Source organism: Cryptomeria japonica, chromosome 9, assembly GCF_030272615.1.
Source record: "Cryptomeria japonica chromosome 9, Sugi_1.0, whole genome shotgun sequence".
In the NCBI taxonomy this organism is placed as follows: Eukaryota; Viridiplantae; Streptophyta; class Pinopsida; order Cupressales; family Cupressaceae; genus Cryptomeria; species Cryptomeria japonica.
This window is the reverse complement of record NC_081413.1, coordinates 44,491,970-44,508,155: the sequence shown is the minus strand read 5'-3', so window position 1 is coordinate 44,508,155 and position 16,186 is coordinate 44,491,970. Positions and strand designations below refer to the sequence as shown.

The 16,186-nt window shown below is 38.7% G+C and overlaps 1 protein-coding gene across 1 annotated transcript in view; it reads right to left on the bottom strand.

Annotated features, from left to right (window-relative positions):
* LOC131043928 (endoribonuclease Dicer homolog 4) overlaps positions 1-16,186 on the bottom strand; it is a 290,003-nt gene that overhangs the window by 260,706 nt on the left and 13,111 nt on the right. The window contains exon 3 of the mRNA XM_057977166.2: positions 15,375-15,488. Coding sequence (XP_057833149.2) covers positions 15,375-15,488 — 114 coding nt within the window. The remainder of the gene's footprint in view (positions 1-15,374; positions 15,489-16,186) is intronic.

The following is a 16,186-nucleotide window of genomic DNA, read 5'->3' as shown; positions in this document are numbered from 1 at the left end:
ATTGCAATCCTTGTGGCTATCTTCATGGTTGTTTATCTTCTTGAATCACTCTTAATAGAGATAGTATTTAAGTTTTAGAATTAGATTGATGAACAAATGTTGTGTTTGATCTTTGGTAAAACTCATAGTCCAAACCACTAGCTCCTTACTGATTGTAAGCACGCCTTGTGTGGTCAACTGGAGATATTAAGATTGTTTAAGAGTTCAATCATTATTGGAGATATTGATATGTATCTTAGTGATAGTATCTATTCCATTGGTGATTAGAAAATCATTAAATCCCCTTAGAAGATCGCACCAATTACAATAGAGTTGTAATCTTTTGACAATACTGAAATTGGTAGAGTTTTATCAAGACCAATCCTCATTGAGTCATTCGTAGGATTAGTTTGGTATCATCTCCTTAAAACCATTATCTTTTGCCCTTTTTTGAAACATCAGTTAGTAATAGGAGAACTCAGTATTCCTCATTGAAAAGTAGTTGCAAGAACAAGCTTTCCTAGAAAGTACGTAAGGCCCCTTGTAAAACAGCAAACACAACGACCATTGGTGCTTATCCACAAGTAGAGAACCTACATAACAGAACCTTCGAGTTTCTCCGATTGATCCTTCTACGAAATCTTCAACATTCGGGAACTTTCTTCAAGAGAGGATAGGATACCTTTGGGTATTTTATTCTGTGTTTGGTCGTGTACAAAAGACACATCAACAGGACCCCTCCTTTTTTTTTTTGCTTTCTAGGGTTGGTCTTCTTGGCTTGGTCTTTTTAGGCTTTGTGCTATTAATCTTTGCATTGGAGAGTTGCTAGAGAGATCATTAGGATAGTAGGGTCTACTTGAATTGAGGTGGGTCAGTAGGTGGTCCAGGTCAGGGTCTCTTTGAAAGCCTCCCCTTGGTTAGGCTTGAGTCTTGTTTCTAGGGTCGAGTTTGATTGAGTTTGAGGAGGTCATTGTATCATGCTAGGAGCCTTGCCTTTTGAGACCTATGCCATTGAATCAAGTCAAGGATGCCTTGGACATTAAGTTGAGTAAATTTTTGATCATGGACAATGAGGAATTTGAGTGAGAACTTCAATTTCGCTCCTGACCCTCTCAAAGGGACAGGAGCGAAATCTTCCTTGGCTCTCTTTGCCCTCCTATTTTGGATAAAAACTTCACTTTAAGGCATGGATTGGGAGGAAATTAGCTTGAATTCACCCTTGGAGACGCCTTGGAAAAACTTAGACTTGGAAATTTGGAGAAAAGGTCAAGAATTTGAGCATTATTGCAAAATTCGCTCCTGACCCTTCCAAAGGGTCCAGACCAAATTTCCTTAGACTCTTCTCTTGCTCTCAGTTTAGGCCACAAACCTTGCTTTCTAGTCATGATTGAGGAGAGGATGACCTATCTAGGCCTTGAGAATGAATTGAAACATTGCCAAATGCACTTGGATCATGGAAAAATTTGGAATTTGAGCTTAAAGAAGAATTTCGCTCCTGACCCTTCCAAAGGGTCCAGAGCGAATTTCTCTAAAACACCTCTCCTGCTTCTAACATGAGTTAAAATCCTTGATTCCACGCCTTGAGTGAATGAAAAATGATCTATCCATGCCTTTGGAAGTGAGTTGCAACCAAGTGAGATGAGGAATATGGAGAATTTATGCAAAAACATCAAATTTTGCTCCTAACCCTTCCAAAGGGTCCAAAGCGAATTTCTTCTAAGCTCCTGACCCTTCCAAAGGGTCCAAAGCGAATTTCTTCTAAGCTCCTGACCCTTCCAAAGGGTCCAGAGCGAAATTCTCCAAGGGACCTAATCCCTCACTAGAAACATTGAATGGTGGTCATGTATGGCAAGAAAAGAATTCACCAGTCAATTCTAAGGTAAAGATGAGTGAAAAGAAGGAAGAATTGGGCCTAGAGGAACAAATTCGCTCCTGACCCTTCCAAAAGTAGTGAATTTCTCAAAAACATGTACTTTCCTCCCAATTTTAAAGCAAATTGCCCTCAAGGTCTTTTCCTAAGATGGTTTGAAGCTAAATAGCATGAACAAGCAAGCTAAGAGAAAATTTTATCAATGCCTAAGCCCTATTTATCAAATTTCGCTCCTGACCCTTCCAAAGGGTCCAGAGCAAAATCCTCCAAAAGACTTATTTCCTCACCAAAAGTATTGAGTGGACATCACTTTGAGAGCAAATTGGCTTGTGTATGATAAGGTAAGGGTGCAAAAGACAAGTCCAAGGCAAATTGAATGTGAATGTGAATTGAGCCTAAAAGTGCCAATTTCGCTCCTAACCCTTCCAAAGGGTCCAAAGTGAAATTTCCTAAACCTCTATTTGCTCCTTGTTTGGGGTCAAAATCTTGGTTCCTAAGGCATGGTTGAGAGAGGATTGATGTATACTTGCCTAGAGAAGTGGATTGGAGCAAAGGAAATGAAGGAATTGCTCCTGACCCTTCCAAAGGGTCCAGAGCGAATTCTCTTGAAACCTCCTTTTGCTCTCAATTTTGTATCAAGCCTAACGTTGATTGAGCTTGATTGAATTTAGAGGCATCCTTAGGCATACATTTGAGTGAATTGTGGTCACAAAGTGTGAAGAATTTGTTCAAAAATGCCAATTTCACTCTTGACCTTTCCAAAGGGTCCAAAGCGAAATTCCTAGGAGGTCTAGTATTTTGCCTAGGCCCTTGAGCGAAACCTATTCTTAAGCATTTTTTGAGGCGAATGATTTGATCTTGGTAGGGTAAGGTTGAAAATAAAGTCTATGTAAGGTAAATTGAGCAACTTTGTCAAATTTCACTCTTGACCCTTCTAGAGGGCCCAAAGCGAATTTTATTATAGGTCATGTCCTTGGAGAGCGTCCGGAGCGAAATTAATCCTAATGCCTTTCTTGTTGATGATTTAAGGTAAGAAATGCTATGTTAGGATGAATATATCATAAGTGCTTGACAACATCTTTTGTTTGTTTTGCAGATCAATAAAATCAAGTTGGAGGGAGATCAGGCCAAGACAAGGGTGACCTCTTCAAGTTTCATCATCATCAAGGACATTTCAAATGCGAGAGAGGACTCAAAGTGCTTCCAAGTTGAAGGACTTCAAGTGTTCAAGGAGTTGCGAGCAATAGAGCAAGCTATCCTCAAGATCTTCATTCTACCACATTAAGAGATCACAAAATGTCAGAAAGAGGATCTTACAAACATTTCAAGGCGATATGAGCTACCAAAGGAGGAGTGACTTGACCGTGAGGAGGTCTAATCAAGCACATCGAGGACGAAGGAGGATCAACCAAGGTCAATGTAAGGGTACATTAAAGAAGCGGATAGTTTTAGAAGAGTTAATCAAAGTTAGCTTCTCATCATTATCACATTGAATATCAAGAGATATGACATTCCTTGATTAACCAAGCACAAATGCAAGACAAGGTGGCATCACAGTCACTGTTCCTCCAGTCAGTTAGGTCCACATCATCATGTCCAAATTCAATGTACCTGACTCACCAGTGATGGCACAAAGTTCGAGGCACCTACCCTGGTTTCCTATTGGTCCACTCATTAAATGTAATTTTCTCATTGGCTAAAGGAGTTTGTTGTAACAAACCCTAATTAGGGTTTTCAATCTTGTAATCCTAGCCATTCATTCTAAATCAATCATAGCCATTGAAATGTAAGGAGCTCTCTATATAAGGCTTTGGCTCTTCATTTGTAAAGGTTAATAGGGAGTCAATAGTTAATAATGATTAGTTGTGAATAAGATAGAAGGATAGAAGCTTAGATAGTAATTAGAATAGAGTAGGAAGAGAAGGCAAGAAATTGTTGCCTTGGTTGTAAAAAGACTCCATTTTCATTGAAGATATGGTGAAATATGTCGTTTCTTTGCAATGTGCATGGTTTCTTGTTGAGTCTTCATATTAGACGGTAGATAATTAGATTGAATGGAAAAAAATTGTTGAATGCACTCGCTTGGAATCCGCCTAGTCCAAACCACTAGCCTCTTACTGATTGTAAGGGCACCCTGCGTGGTCAACTGGCATTGAATGAGTTTAATTTTGAATTGGTATGCATCTATTGTTCATGCATTAACTTGAATGGTGATCAGTGTCTGATGGTGTAACGATTTGAACAATTTCAAAATTCCCTTAGAAGATTGCACTGAGCCGATGTCAAATTGTTCAGTTTGATGGTGAGACCTAACCCAGTAGGACTCCACCTAGTCGTTTATCCATCTTCTTACATTCTAGGTCTTAGAGTAGACTTTCTGAACCCTTTACCTTTTGCTATTTCTTTATTATCTCGGTTAGTAGGTAGGACTTAAGTTCCAGCATATCAAAGCGTTCAAGCAATCAAACATAAGTCCCCTTGTGATTCCAGCATAATCACTTCACACTAACAGAGTTTATCCACACGTAGAGACCCTACATATAAAGAACCTTGGAGTTATTTCGATTGATCCTTGGGCAAATCTTCAGCGTTCAGATAACTTTGTTCAAGAGAGTATAAGATACCTTGGTATTTTATAAAGTTTTCATGTGCATAAAAAATACATCAAAACCACCCTAATCGCTTACATCTTTCATTGTGTGAAGGAACTTCATCGCTCATATCTTCTCATAACGAAAAATGGATCTCATCGCTCTTACATCTTGGAGCACGAAGTTGATAAAATTGCTCACATCTTTTGATACATGAAGCAAAATCATCGCTCACTTACTTTAATTTATGAATCGCTGTTATCTTCTCAAACATGAAGACTATAAATTGCTCACTTACCTCAACTCATGAAGTTCGTTCATCGCTTTCCTCCTTCAATGGATGAAGTATGTGTTCTGCTCACCTCCTCTAATACATGAAGTAAATGATATCGTTCCTCACCTTTGAAACCTGAAGTTCGCTCTGATGTGTTTGAAGGTGAAGTTAGAGGTTCACTTCGCTTAGTTCCTTTAATGCACGAAGTTGATGCAATGCACTTTTCAGGTCACTTTTCTTCACTTACATCATGAATTTCACTTCTCATTGCAGATCGCCCTCTTCCTCTTATACATGAAGATGTGAATTCGGTGTTCAACTTAAAAAATTCAGAGTTCAGGGCAAACTTACACATTCAAAGGCTCAAATTCCTACTAATTCAATCAATTCTCAAACAAGAGACTCGAGACAAACCAATTCGACCTAAGAAAATGGCAAATTGACTAATCCCCAAGCTGGATCCCTGATCAACCTGACCTGAAATATAAACTCAAAAAGCTCACTCAAATCAATTGAAAGCAAAGAGAGACATGGCAAAGCAAGAAGAGACCAAAAAAAAAGGGGGGTCCCCATTTTGATGGGGTGATGTGTGATGTGTGATGTGATCACAACAGATCTGATTATGTGATTTATGCCACTGTGATACTCCAATCTGCAACCAGATGCCAATGTTTGCCTGATATGTTGATAGGTTTCAGCAATGATCCTTGTTGCTAGGTCTGATGTAAACAATAATGTATGCAGAAATGAAGTTGCTGCTCCTGATGTGAAGAGATATACTTGCAACAAAATAAAGGCTGCTGTTCCAGATTTATCAATTGATGAGTGCAATGTCTTGGTGCCTTTCCTGATATATGCCTTTGCTCCTTATGCAATCGGCGGGGTGCCTTAATGGCAAACTGCTCTCAAAGAGCAAATCCAAACTGGATATGATAAGAGATATAAACTAAATTGATGCCTTATTGGAATGAATAGGATTGTCTTAATATATGATGAGGAAGGGCATCTAAAAAGACATGTCTCTTGTCTCTTTGAAATCGTTTCCCTTAATCTATCTTTAATTGCATCCTTTCACATATTAACAAATCGGTTGTGTCCAACTTAATTATTAATCATAACCGTATCTTTTATTAGGTTAATGACTGGAGATTAATCAAAAACTAAAAATTGTTTGCTGTCTTAAGTTTGATGCTGCCATAATGGTTATTATTTCTCTCATATGTCAATGTGCTTGGGATGATTGGTACTTTGTTTGACCTGATTGGTCTCTTCCTGCGATGATCATCTTGGAAATGATATGCTGATGTTAGATCTATGCTAACTGTTTGTGATTTGGCTTACTCAGATCAGATGTGTTAGAATAATAGTTCTTTACTGTTAATGGTCAATAATGTCTACAGTAGTCAGTAGTTAGAAGTAGGTAACTTATTTAATAGCTACAGTATTTTTGTAACTTCTATATATTGTAACTTTTTCCTCAGTTAATGAACAAGATATTTTTACCAGTGAATCTATTATTCACATGGTATCAGAGCCTAGGGTTTTTGCGTCTGTTTAACCCTAAAGATCGCAGATTTGTTTAAGGAAGAAATTCGAGGGTTTGAAACCTTTGTTCTAAGCATCAGTATCTGGGTGGTTTTGGGAATCGTTTTTCTTCCTTCCAGCAGCGTGAAAATTTCGCGATTTTTTCTAGGCCCCTTTCGCGATTTTCGCGACTTGAAAAATCGCCATTTTTTCTACAAACCCACGTCTGTTTTTGGTTTTTTCGCGATCTGCTTCCGTGTTTTTTCGCGATCTGTTTTCGTGCGAATATTCTTCGCATCTTTTGCAACCCCCACATTTTTTTTTCGCGCTCTCTGTGCGGTGATTCGGCGGCCATTTCGCAAAAAATCGCGAAATTCCTCTGTGTGCAATGGTTTTTTTTCTTTTTCCGGTGACTGTATTTCAAGCCACAATAGAAATTTTTTATCGCATTTTTTTTATGATTTCGGCCCGCGCCAACGCCTTCTCTACCCAATGGGACTCCATTTATTCACAAACCTCTGTTTTTTTTTCGGCGGGAATAGTTTTCTGTTCCCTGCGACAGTGTCTATTTTTCCCATGATCGGGGTTTTGTTTATCTACACTTGCGACAAACAATTTTTGACTCATGTCTGCTTGAAGCAGCTAGGGTTTATGGGTCGCGCCTAGGGTTTCCAAAAAACACCTGTCTTTTTTTTTGGCACCTAGGGTTTGCGAATTTCTGCAATATGGGTGTTTTTTTTAAACGGCCTATGGTTTTGACCCTCCATTTCAAGGCAGAATTTTATTCTAATTGCAGCTACTTAGTGGGCTTTTCGAGAGCTTTCCTAGGTCATCGTTTGATTTTTCTGGGTCTTCCAAAAAATTTTGCCTTGAAAACCATGCCAAGGTTTCAATTTCTGCCTCAAAATCCAACTTGCAGAACTTGTTTTCATTTGTTGTTTTTCATGCCTTCAAATTCGTGTCGTCACCAGTTCGACCTTGGGGTACGTGATGGAATCTCTGACGAATATAATGCTCAAAACCAACCAGAAGTTCAACAGCCACAACTACAACACCTCGAAGCAGCGTATGTTGATAATTTTTGAGTACCGATGTCTTGATGCAGTTGTTTTGGGCACGTCTCAACATCCAACCACTACCGGAAAAGATCAAGACAAATGGGATGAGCGCAACCGGGAAGTAGTCATTCTCATCAAACTCTCCGTCACCGATGAGCAATTACCTCAGGTACGTTCTAGCAAAACTGCGAAGGAGATATGGGACCATTTGAAGAGTCTCCATGAAACCTCAAACAAGAGCAGAGCATTCTTCTGAAGAATATGCTCTTTTCAGTTATGATGGACGAAAGGACACCTCTGCAGGATCACTTGACCAAGATCAAGGACATAAATGACCAACTTGAGGCAATTGGTCGCACAATGGAGGAAGAGAACATGGTCGTCATCACTCTGAAAAGTTTGCCCAAATCTTATGAGCATTTCATTGAAACTCTCAATATCACTTCCACTGACGTCAATTTGAAGTTTTCCGATCTTTGTAACAAACTTTTACGGCAAGATTGGTAGCGCCAGCAATTTGGAAGCGGTACCAGTTCCACCTCCACCGAGCAAGCGTTCTCTGCCAAATCTTTTGCGAAGAACAAAGGGAAAGCTCCATCTTCTCAGCCGAAAGGCTCTGGTTCTTCCCAAGACAGCAAGAAGAAGAAGAACGTTAAATGCAATTAATGTTGATAAATGATAGCCTCGGTAAGATAAATGATTGAATGAGAGATAAATGAAGTCTCTCATTCAATCATCTATCTCATCGATAGACTATGATAAGACTTCAGTCATCTTATATATACACGTGAGATTATGATCATGATTCAGTTATCATATATTTATCATCGATTGTATGCATGATATACGATCTAGTTGTGATTGTATCCCTCGATACATATATATAACCTTCCATATAAATCCCGATTAACAATCGGGTTCTTAACTAATGTCTATATACCAATTAACATCGGTTACAAATCATAATGCATAGGATACCGATTGGTATCCGGTTTATTGTTAATGCTTACACACCGATTGGTATCAGGTTTAATGTTAATACTAAATACACCGATTGGTATCGGGTTTAATGTTAATACTAAATACACCAATTGGTATCGAGTTTAAAGTTAAATGCATACACATCGATTAGTATCGGGTTTAGTGTTCATTGCATACACACCGATTATCGGTTAATTCAATTATGGTTTGAAAAGGCACGATCAAGTAATATCTTGATCGGTCATGTCTAATAGACATGCCCGGTCAAGGTATTGCTTGATCTCCTATGTTTGCATATATATATCAATCAGTGAAATGTAGGGAGGACATCGAAATTGATAAATGCTCTTTCTCCATCTGCAACATACCATATAAATCAGATTTATTATATTGCGAATTAACATAACTTGAAAGGAAGAATAACTTGAATATAACTTGCACCTTGAATTGAAAATTGAAATACATTTACAATTATTGTCATAAGTTTGGTCACATGAAGGACGAGTATCAAATTCGATTGGCTTCTAAACAAAAGAAGCAAGGAGGGTCTCAACAAAAGGCAAATGTCGCAGAGCACTCAGAGCAAAAAGAATTTGCATTCTATGCTTTTATGGCCAAGAGACCAACAAATCCAGTCCATTCTTCTGCCTAGTATATCGATTCAAGGGCTTCATGGCATTTTACTCATCATTGGGATTGGTTCACGAAATTTGAATCATTCTCAAATTCAGTCATCTTCGGAGGAGGAGAGGAGTACACAATTGTTGGTAAGGGCATTGTCCAGATTCACTCAAGAGGTAGAAATTTATTTTTTCTTGATGTCTACTATGTTCCAGGCATGGAACATAATCTCCTCTCCGTCAGTCAAATCACGAGGCATTCTCCTCAATTAGATGTTGTCTTCAGTTCATCCATCTGCAGCATTGTTGATAGGGAGACTCGTACTACAATCGCTATGGGACTTGAGGATCATGGTTTGTATAAAATTGTTGATTCTGACGATTCTCAGGAGCACGCTCTGGTTACTCGGAGTACATTCATCAGAACACTTTGGCATCAGCATTATGGGCACTTAAACGTGCAATATCTCTCTCAGTTATATCGGGAGGGTTTGGTTGTTGGTTTACCTGAGATCCAACCTCAAAATCATGGAGTTTGTGCAGCCTGTCAAGCTGGGAAGCAGCATCGGACACCATTCTCGGATGGTGATTCTTGGCGAGCCTCCAAGGTCCTTCAGTTGGTTCACGCTGATGTATGTGGTTGTAGGTACTTCTTGTTATTTGTTGATGATTTCAGTCGTAAAATGTGGGTGTATTTTTTGAAAAATAAATCAGATGTGTTCAGTACATTTCAGCAGTTTAAGGTCTTAGTTGAGAAAGAATCCGATTCTCAAATTGTCACTCTAAGGTCCGATAGGGGGGGGTAGTTTTGTTCCAATGACTTCTCTACATCTTGTGCTACACATGGCATTAAACGCCAACTCATCACACCATACACCCCTCAGCAGAATGGTGTTGTTGAACGTAGGAATCGCACCATTACTGAAATGGGTCGTTCTATGATAGAGCATAGAAATGTTCCTAAGAAATACTGGGATGAAGCAGTTTACACTGCAATCTACCTTCTGAATCGGTCACCTACACATGTCGTCAAGAAGATGACTCCTGAAGAAGCCTGGTCAAGACGCAAGCCTAAAGTGGGCCATTTGAAAGTCTTTGGTTTTATTGCTCATGTATGGATTCTAGATGCCAAGCATGCTAAGCTGGATTCAAAGAGCCAAACACTTATGTTTACTGGTTACAGCAACAACCACAAGGCCTACAGGTTGATTGATGTGGAGATAGAACATCTCATTTTCAGTCGTGATGTTGTGGTTGATGAGACTACTGGTCCATTCATGCCTTCTACTACTCCTAGTCCTATGACTTAGTCTCTGAAGACTTATGATGTTGGTGTTCGTCTTCCTCTTGGTTCCCATGATGGGAGGGCTTCAGAGCATTCTGACTCTGAAGATGAGGAGTCTATTGGTCATGATATAGCACCACCTGATTTTCCTCAAGATTCACATCCAAGTGACTTTGTTCCAGAAACTCCAGGGGATGTTGTTTCTCCAATGCCAGATGTTGGTACTTCTACCCTCAGGCCTAAATGGTGGGCCAAGACAATAGGAGATCTTCATGATGATGAGCTTATTGAGGGCAGATCCGCTCGCAGAAAGAGAAAGCAGCAGAATACAGTCAACTTTGCACTTATGGCCAACATCCACAGCAACCATGAGCCCCAGACAAATTCTGAGGCTAAAGGCTTTCCTGAGTGGGAAAAGGCTATGGAGATAGAATACCATAGTCTTCTGAAGAATAACACTTGGGTTCTTTCTGATTTGCCTCCTAGGAAGAAATCTATCAGCTGTAAATGGGTTTACAAAGTCAAGTATCATGCAGATGGTACTTTGGATAAGTACAAAACCAGATTGGTTGCCCGGGGTTTTACATAGCGGGAGGGCATTGACTACGAGGAGACTTTTGCTCCTACTGCCAAGATGAGTACCATTCGTCTTCTTCTCACCATGGCAACTCAATTTGGATGGAAACTTCACCAGATGGACGTTAAGAGTGCATTCCTCAATGGTGACTTGCAAGAAGAAGTTTATATGACTCAACCTTCTGGCTTCAAGGTTCCTAGTAAGGAACATCAGGTTTGTAGATTGGTAAAAGCCCTATATGGCCTGAAGCAAGCCCCTCGGGCTTGGTACTTCAAGATTGATCAGTATTTGGTTGAACATGGTTTTCAGTGCAGTCCCTCTAACACTAATTTGTATGTCAAACTCTTCGGTGATGTTATCCTTTTTCTTGTTGTCTAAGTGGATGACTTGATCATTACTGGCAATTCAGCACATTTGATTACAACCATCAAACAGGACTTGTGCCAAGCTTTTGACATGACAGATTTGGGGCTTCTCCATTATTGCTTAGGTGTCAAAGTGTGGCAAACTGATGACAGTATCTTTATTTCACAGTCCAAGTATGCCCGCAATTTGCTTGACAAGTTTCGAATGCAGGATTGTAAACCTGCTTCCACACCTATGGAGAAAGGGCTGAAGTTATCAGCCAAGTCTGAATCGCCTGTAGTAGATGACACCGAATTCAGGCAACTAGCAAGCAGCCTCATCTACCTCACTGCCACTAGACCTGACATCCGTTTTGCTGTCAGCTACATCTCTCGCTTCATGACGGCCCCAAAAGCTGATCATTGGATTGCAGCGAAGCGAGTACTGCGATATGTGAAAGGCACTTCCGACTATGGCATTCTATATAGCAGGTGCAACAATCCAAAGCTGATTGGTTATACTGACTCAGATTCGGCAGGATCAGTGGATGACAGAAAATCCACTTCTGGGTATGTATTCAGTTTGGGCATTGGTGTCGTCACTTGGAGTAGCAAGAAGCAATAGGTCGTGGCTCTTTCCTCGACCGAAGTTGAATACTAGGGAACAATCAAGGCTGCATGTGAGGCAGTTTGGCGGATGTAGACATATTACATAATTCTTGACTTGTTCGTTTGATTATCTTTGATGCAAATCTGTCATCACGGATAATGAATGGATATATTTATGATCGGCAACTCTTCTTGAATAAGTACCACTTTCTTGTGGTCTTGATGACGATGTTGAATCATAAACATCTGATTTGGATCTTATGACTGCATATTCTTTGATGAAAGATCAGCTGTGTATGCCTTGGGTGCTTGCAAGTCTTTATGCCTTGATGGATAGCTCATGTACCAATACCTTATTAGTCTTAGTCCTAATATTTTCTTGGAATAGGATGGTGTTCTCAATGTTTTCATTCTGCAGTTAATGTAAATATACAACCTAATATTAGTACTATGCACACTTTACTACTCTCTAACTCTTAACTAATTAAAGATAGTCATCAAGGCTGCCACCCTTGATCACACGACTGTTTATAGTTTTCTAGGCCAAAGTTAGGGACAGTATAGATAGAGCCATAAAACCTTCTTTCCAAGGAACTTTATCCAAATTTTATCAGATGACTGTCTTTTGATTCATTTTCATTGATCAGCCGCACAAAAGCAATATTACTACTAGAATTTGAAATCAAATCTATAACCTAGAATCTAGTGCATAGATATAGATGTAAATTAGCTTAATGAAATTAAACTAGCTAAATCTCCAAAACAAAATTGGTCACAAAATGTTTGCTTTGTTATTCTAATTATTTAACTAGTTTAAATCTATTTATATGCACTAGATTTTGGGTTATCGATTTGACCATAGTTCACAAACTTTGCAAGTACGCATCGAGTTGCCAAGTATTCACTGTTTTTTTACTGCGCAAGTTTTTAGAAGTTTAACTCGCAAGTTTGGAGGAACGATTTTCTAGTGAAAACTTTCCCCATTTTTTGTGAGTACTAACCAAAACACAAAGAATCCGTGGAGAAAAATCATGACATAGGAAAAATGTACCAATGCAGGAAAAATGGGGGTAAAAACACCGACGTGGGTAAAACACAGATTAAAACGTGTTTTTCTCATGATTTTTTGCCTACGAAACCATTCATTCACCCCTCCATTAAACACATAGCAGCAAAAAGGGTCAATCAGACCTGTAGCAGTCTATTATACTTCCTCCATCCAAGGTATCTCTTGTTATCTTTGGTTGGGTGATGGGTGAATGACTTAGAGCACGTTTTTGAAGAGTAATTCCATCAATACGAACTTGTATCTGCATGTTAACTTGTATCAGCATTGTAATCTCTTTTCATGCACTTTATGACAACGACATATCATTATTGATATGTTTATGTGAACTTTATATTGTCAAAAAATTAAAAGAAAAATGAGGGTGGTTATCACAGAGCAAACCATATGATTACAACACTTGGTAGGTCTTCTGTGGGATTAGATGCAGGTGCCAATTTCTTGTTAAGTGGCCTGACTTGTTCATGAACCAAGGGCCTTCTATGAGGATGTCCATAGAAGCAATACAATTCCATTTATTCTTGAACTTTGATCTGAGAGTCCTTGTTCCAAAGTAAGTGCCCATAAATCTGCATAAACTTCTTGCTTTTTATTAGCCAGATTCTGTATTCCATTTCATCTACAGAGAAAGAGCCTTTCAGATGTGTAGGCATCTTGATATTAGCACTTCTCCTTTTTCATTGGAAAACTGAACTGAGAGATGATTTGATAGGATGGTATTATGTCATGTACACTTTCTAGAGTGGACATCAGAGATGGAGGAGTTGGCCTATCATTGGAGTCTCGTAGGCTAGCAGAGGTTGATTGGGATATAGTGACTGGATTTTGGCCGTACAGCCAGTTTGGAGCAGTTCCTAGATTTTAGGGGATATCCCTAAATTTTAGGAGGTCGTGACAGTTGCCAGTCATGAGGTTATTCATGACCTTTCAGATGGTTTCAGTTTCCGGAGATTTGGGTGTGTTTCCTAGTTTCTAGGTGAGACTGCCGGTTGATCCATGATTTCCGACATCAGTCACAGACAAGTGACAGGTTCAGTTTCAGGCTTTTGGTGTGTTTCGAGCTTTCTATAGCTATTTGGGTTATATTTTTAATATATTTAAATATTTCCTTAGTCAGCATTTTAATATTTTAAATAAGGCTATGTCTATAGCCATTTCGGAGTTATAAGGGGTTTTTGGCTTCATCTGGATTCGTATGCCCATGTGTTATAGCTCGTTGGAAAGGTCTTGAACTTTTCTAAATGATTTTCACTTGCCAGGGTCCTTTTGGCACTTGGAGTTATTTTATATTGAAAAGTGGTGTTTTCTCTATACTTGGGCGCCCAATATTGGGAAATATGACTTTATATTAAAGCGCACTTTTCATATATCTTTAGGGTTCGATTTGAAAGGAAAGAGATATAAGGAGAAGGAAACCTAATTTCTCATTATCTTTTACATATTGAAAACTTGTTTGGTGCAATATTGCTCTAGTAGCAATTCTTCAATCTGGGATGCAAACCCCATGATTGGTACTGGCTGGGACGTAGCCCTCAGCTATTGATTGGCAGTGGATTCTTTTGGCATTGGCATTATTGGTCAGAGTGTATGCACCATTCCTTGTGGAGATTCAGATTGTTTGGTGAAGGTTTCAGCAGGGTGATTGAATTTCCCAGCTGGGGCGTGATTGTTTCAGCTTGATGCCACCATTACAGCAGGTACTCTATATGCTAGAAGTGGTGAAGACTTTCATTCAGCCATAGCTGGTGTTCTTGGTTTGTGTTCATCATCTACCCTTCAGTTGGCGCCATTATTGGATGTAAGCACATCCCCAGTGCGTAGGGAATAATCTGGATATTATAAATCAGAAATCTGCCTGGTAAGATTTGTATCAATTCTGATTTAATTGAATGTTCTTACTTGTTTCAGTTTCCTTCCTTATTTGCTGCTCTTTATTCATTACTTGCTTATATTTTCAAAAAAATACAAAAAGAAACCAAAAATTCTGCAACTTCTCTCTATTCTATAAGACCATCAGCAAAAATCACAGAAAAATATAGTTTATTATTTTAAAAATTACAGCAGATCAGCAAGGGGATCCATCAAGGATCTTTCATATTAGAGGAAGTTGTGAAACTATTTTACTGAAGCACTATAACTTGCCTTATGGATGATTAAGGTTGAAACTGGATTCAGATTTTTGTTCTTCATTTACTTTCTGGATTTAAAATAGTATATTACAAACACAAACATAATAGATATGCATGGAAATAGCATAAAGAACTTCAGAAAAGTTAAACAAGTAATGCATGTTTGGCACATCAAACAGACATATATTGATCCAAATGAGATTTCAACATTAATCCAGTCCAAACCAGATGCCTCTGAGCAATTCGAATTTCAAATTGTTATAAAACTTCTAGATTGTAGAAAACTTTGAGATAACAATCCTGGAAGAATTTGATGTCTAATTGCTATCTAGATTGTAGAAAGCTATGAGATAGCAATCCTGGTTTTGGCATCCATATGCATGCTAAAACAACAAATTAAGACATCTGTGTACAAACCAACTAATGCGCATAGAAATGCAATCATCAGAGTAATGCTTCTGGCAAACCTCATGATTCTCTAGCTCTTCCATCCAACTTTGATGGGCATGTGAAGAATGTTTTGCTTCCCCATAGTATTTCCCCACCTTAAAGTATGTGTACTTTCTGATGACATCAGCTTGCTGCCAAAAGAAAAAATAAATGACCTATAGTCAGAGTTGAACAAACAAAATCTACAAAACACCTAGATATACCAATTCCATATAAAAAGTAGGCCAGAATAAGAAAAACTATTTCAACCAAACAGTTATGTTGTATATGTATCAAAAATCCCAATCAACAACCCAACAACATTGTGAAAAACCAATTCAAGAATATGCTAGCCCCCTTCTCATCAGTACTTTATACCTAGTAATTTAAAATAACAAAGTGTCAAAATGTATCATTCATTCTGGTTGTGTATAAAGCCTATCTATGGAAACTGGGAATTTTTACCCAGAAATTAATGTAAGATAAGAAATGTGAATATCAAGCAATATCCTATTTCTTCACTTTTCATCGATACAAACTTCTTTGTTCCTCCGCACCAACTTCTAACACTACAATTCTCATGGAAAAAATTTCTTTCACGCTAACTCCTATTGACTATATTATCTCACCCCCAACTCCCCTTCTATTGATCTTTATTTATTGTTCTTCTTTAATTCTTGAGCTTACTTTTTGTTGAGATTCGACAATCATACTCACCTTTCATAAGGTTTGTCATCAATTGATTGTCATTTTTTGTGTCAATAAAATCAATCCAGTCAGTTTGAAAGACCATCAGATTAGGATCCATGTGCTTCAACTAACACTTTTGCAGACTGAGGATGATTGCCAT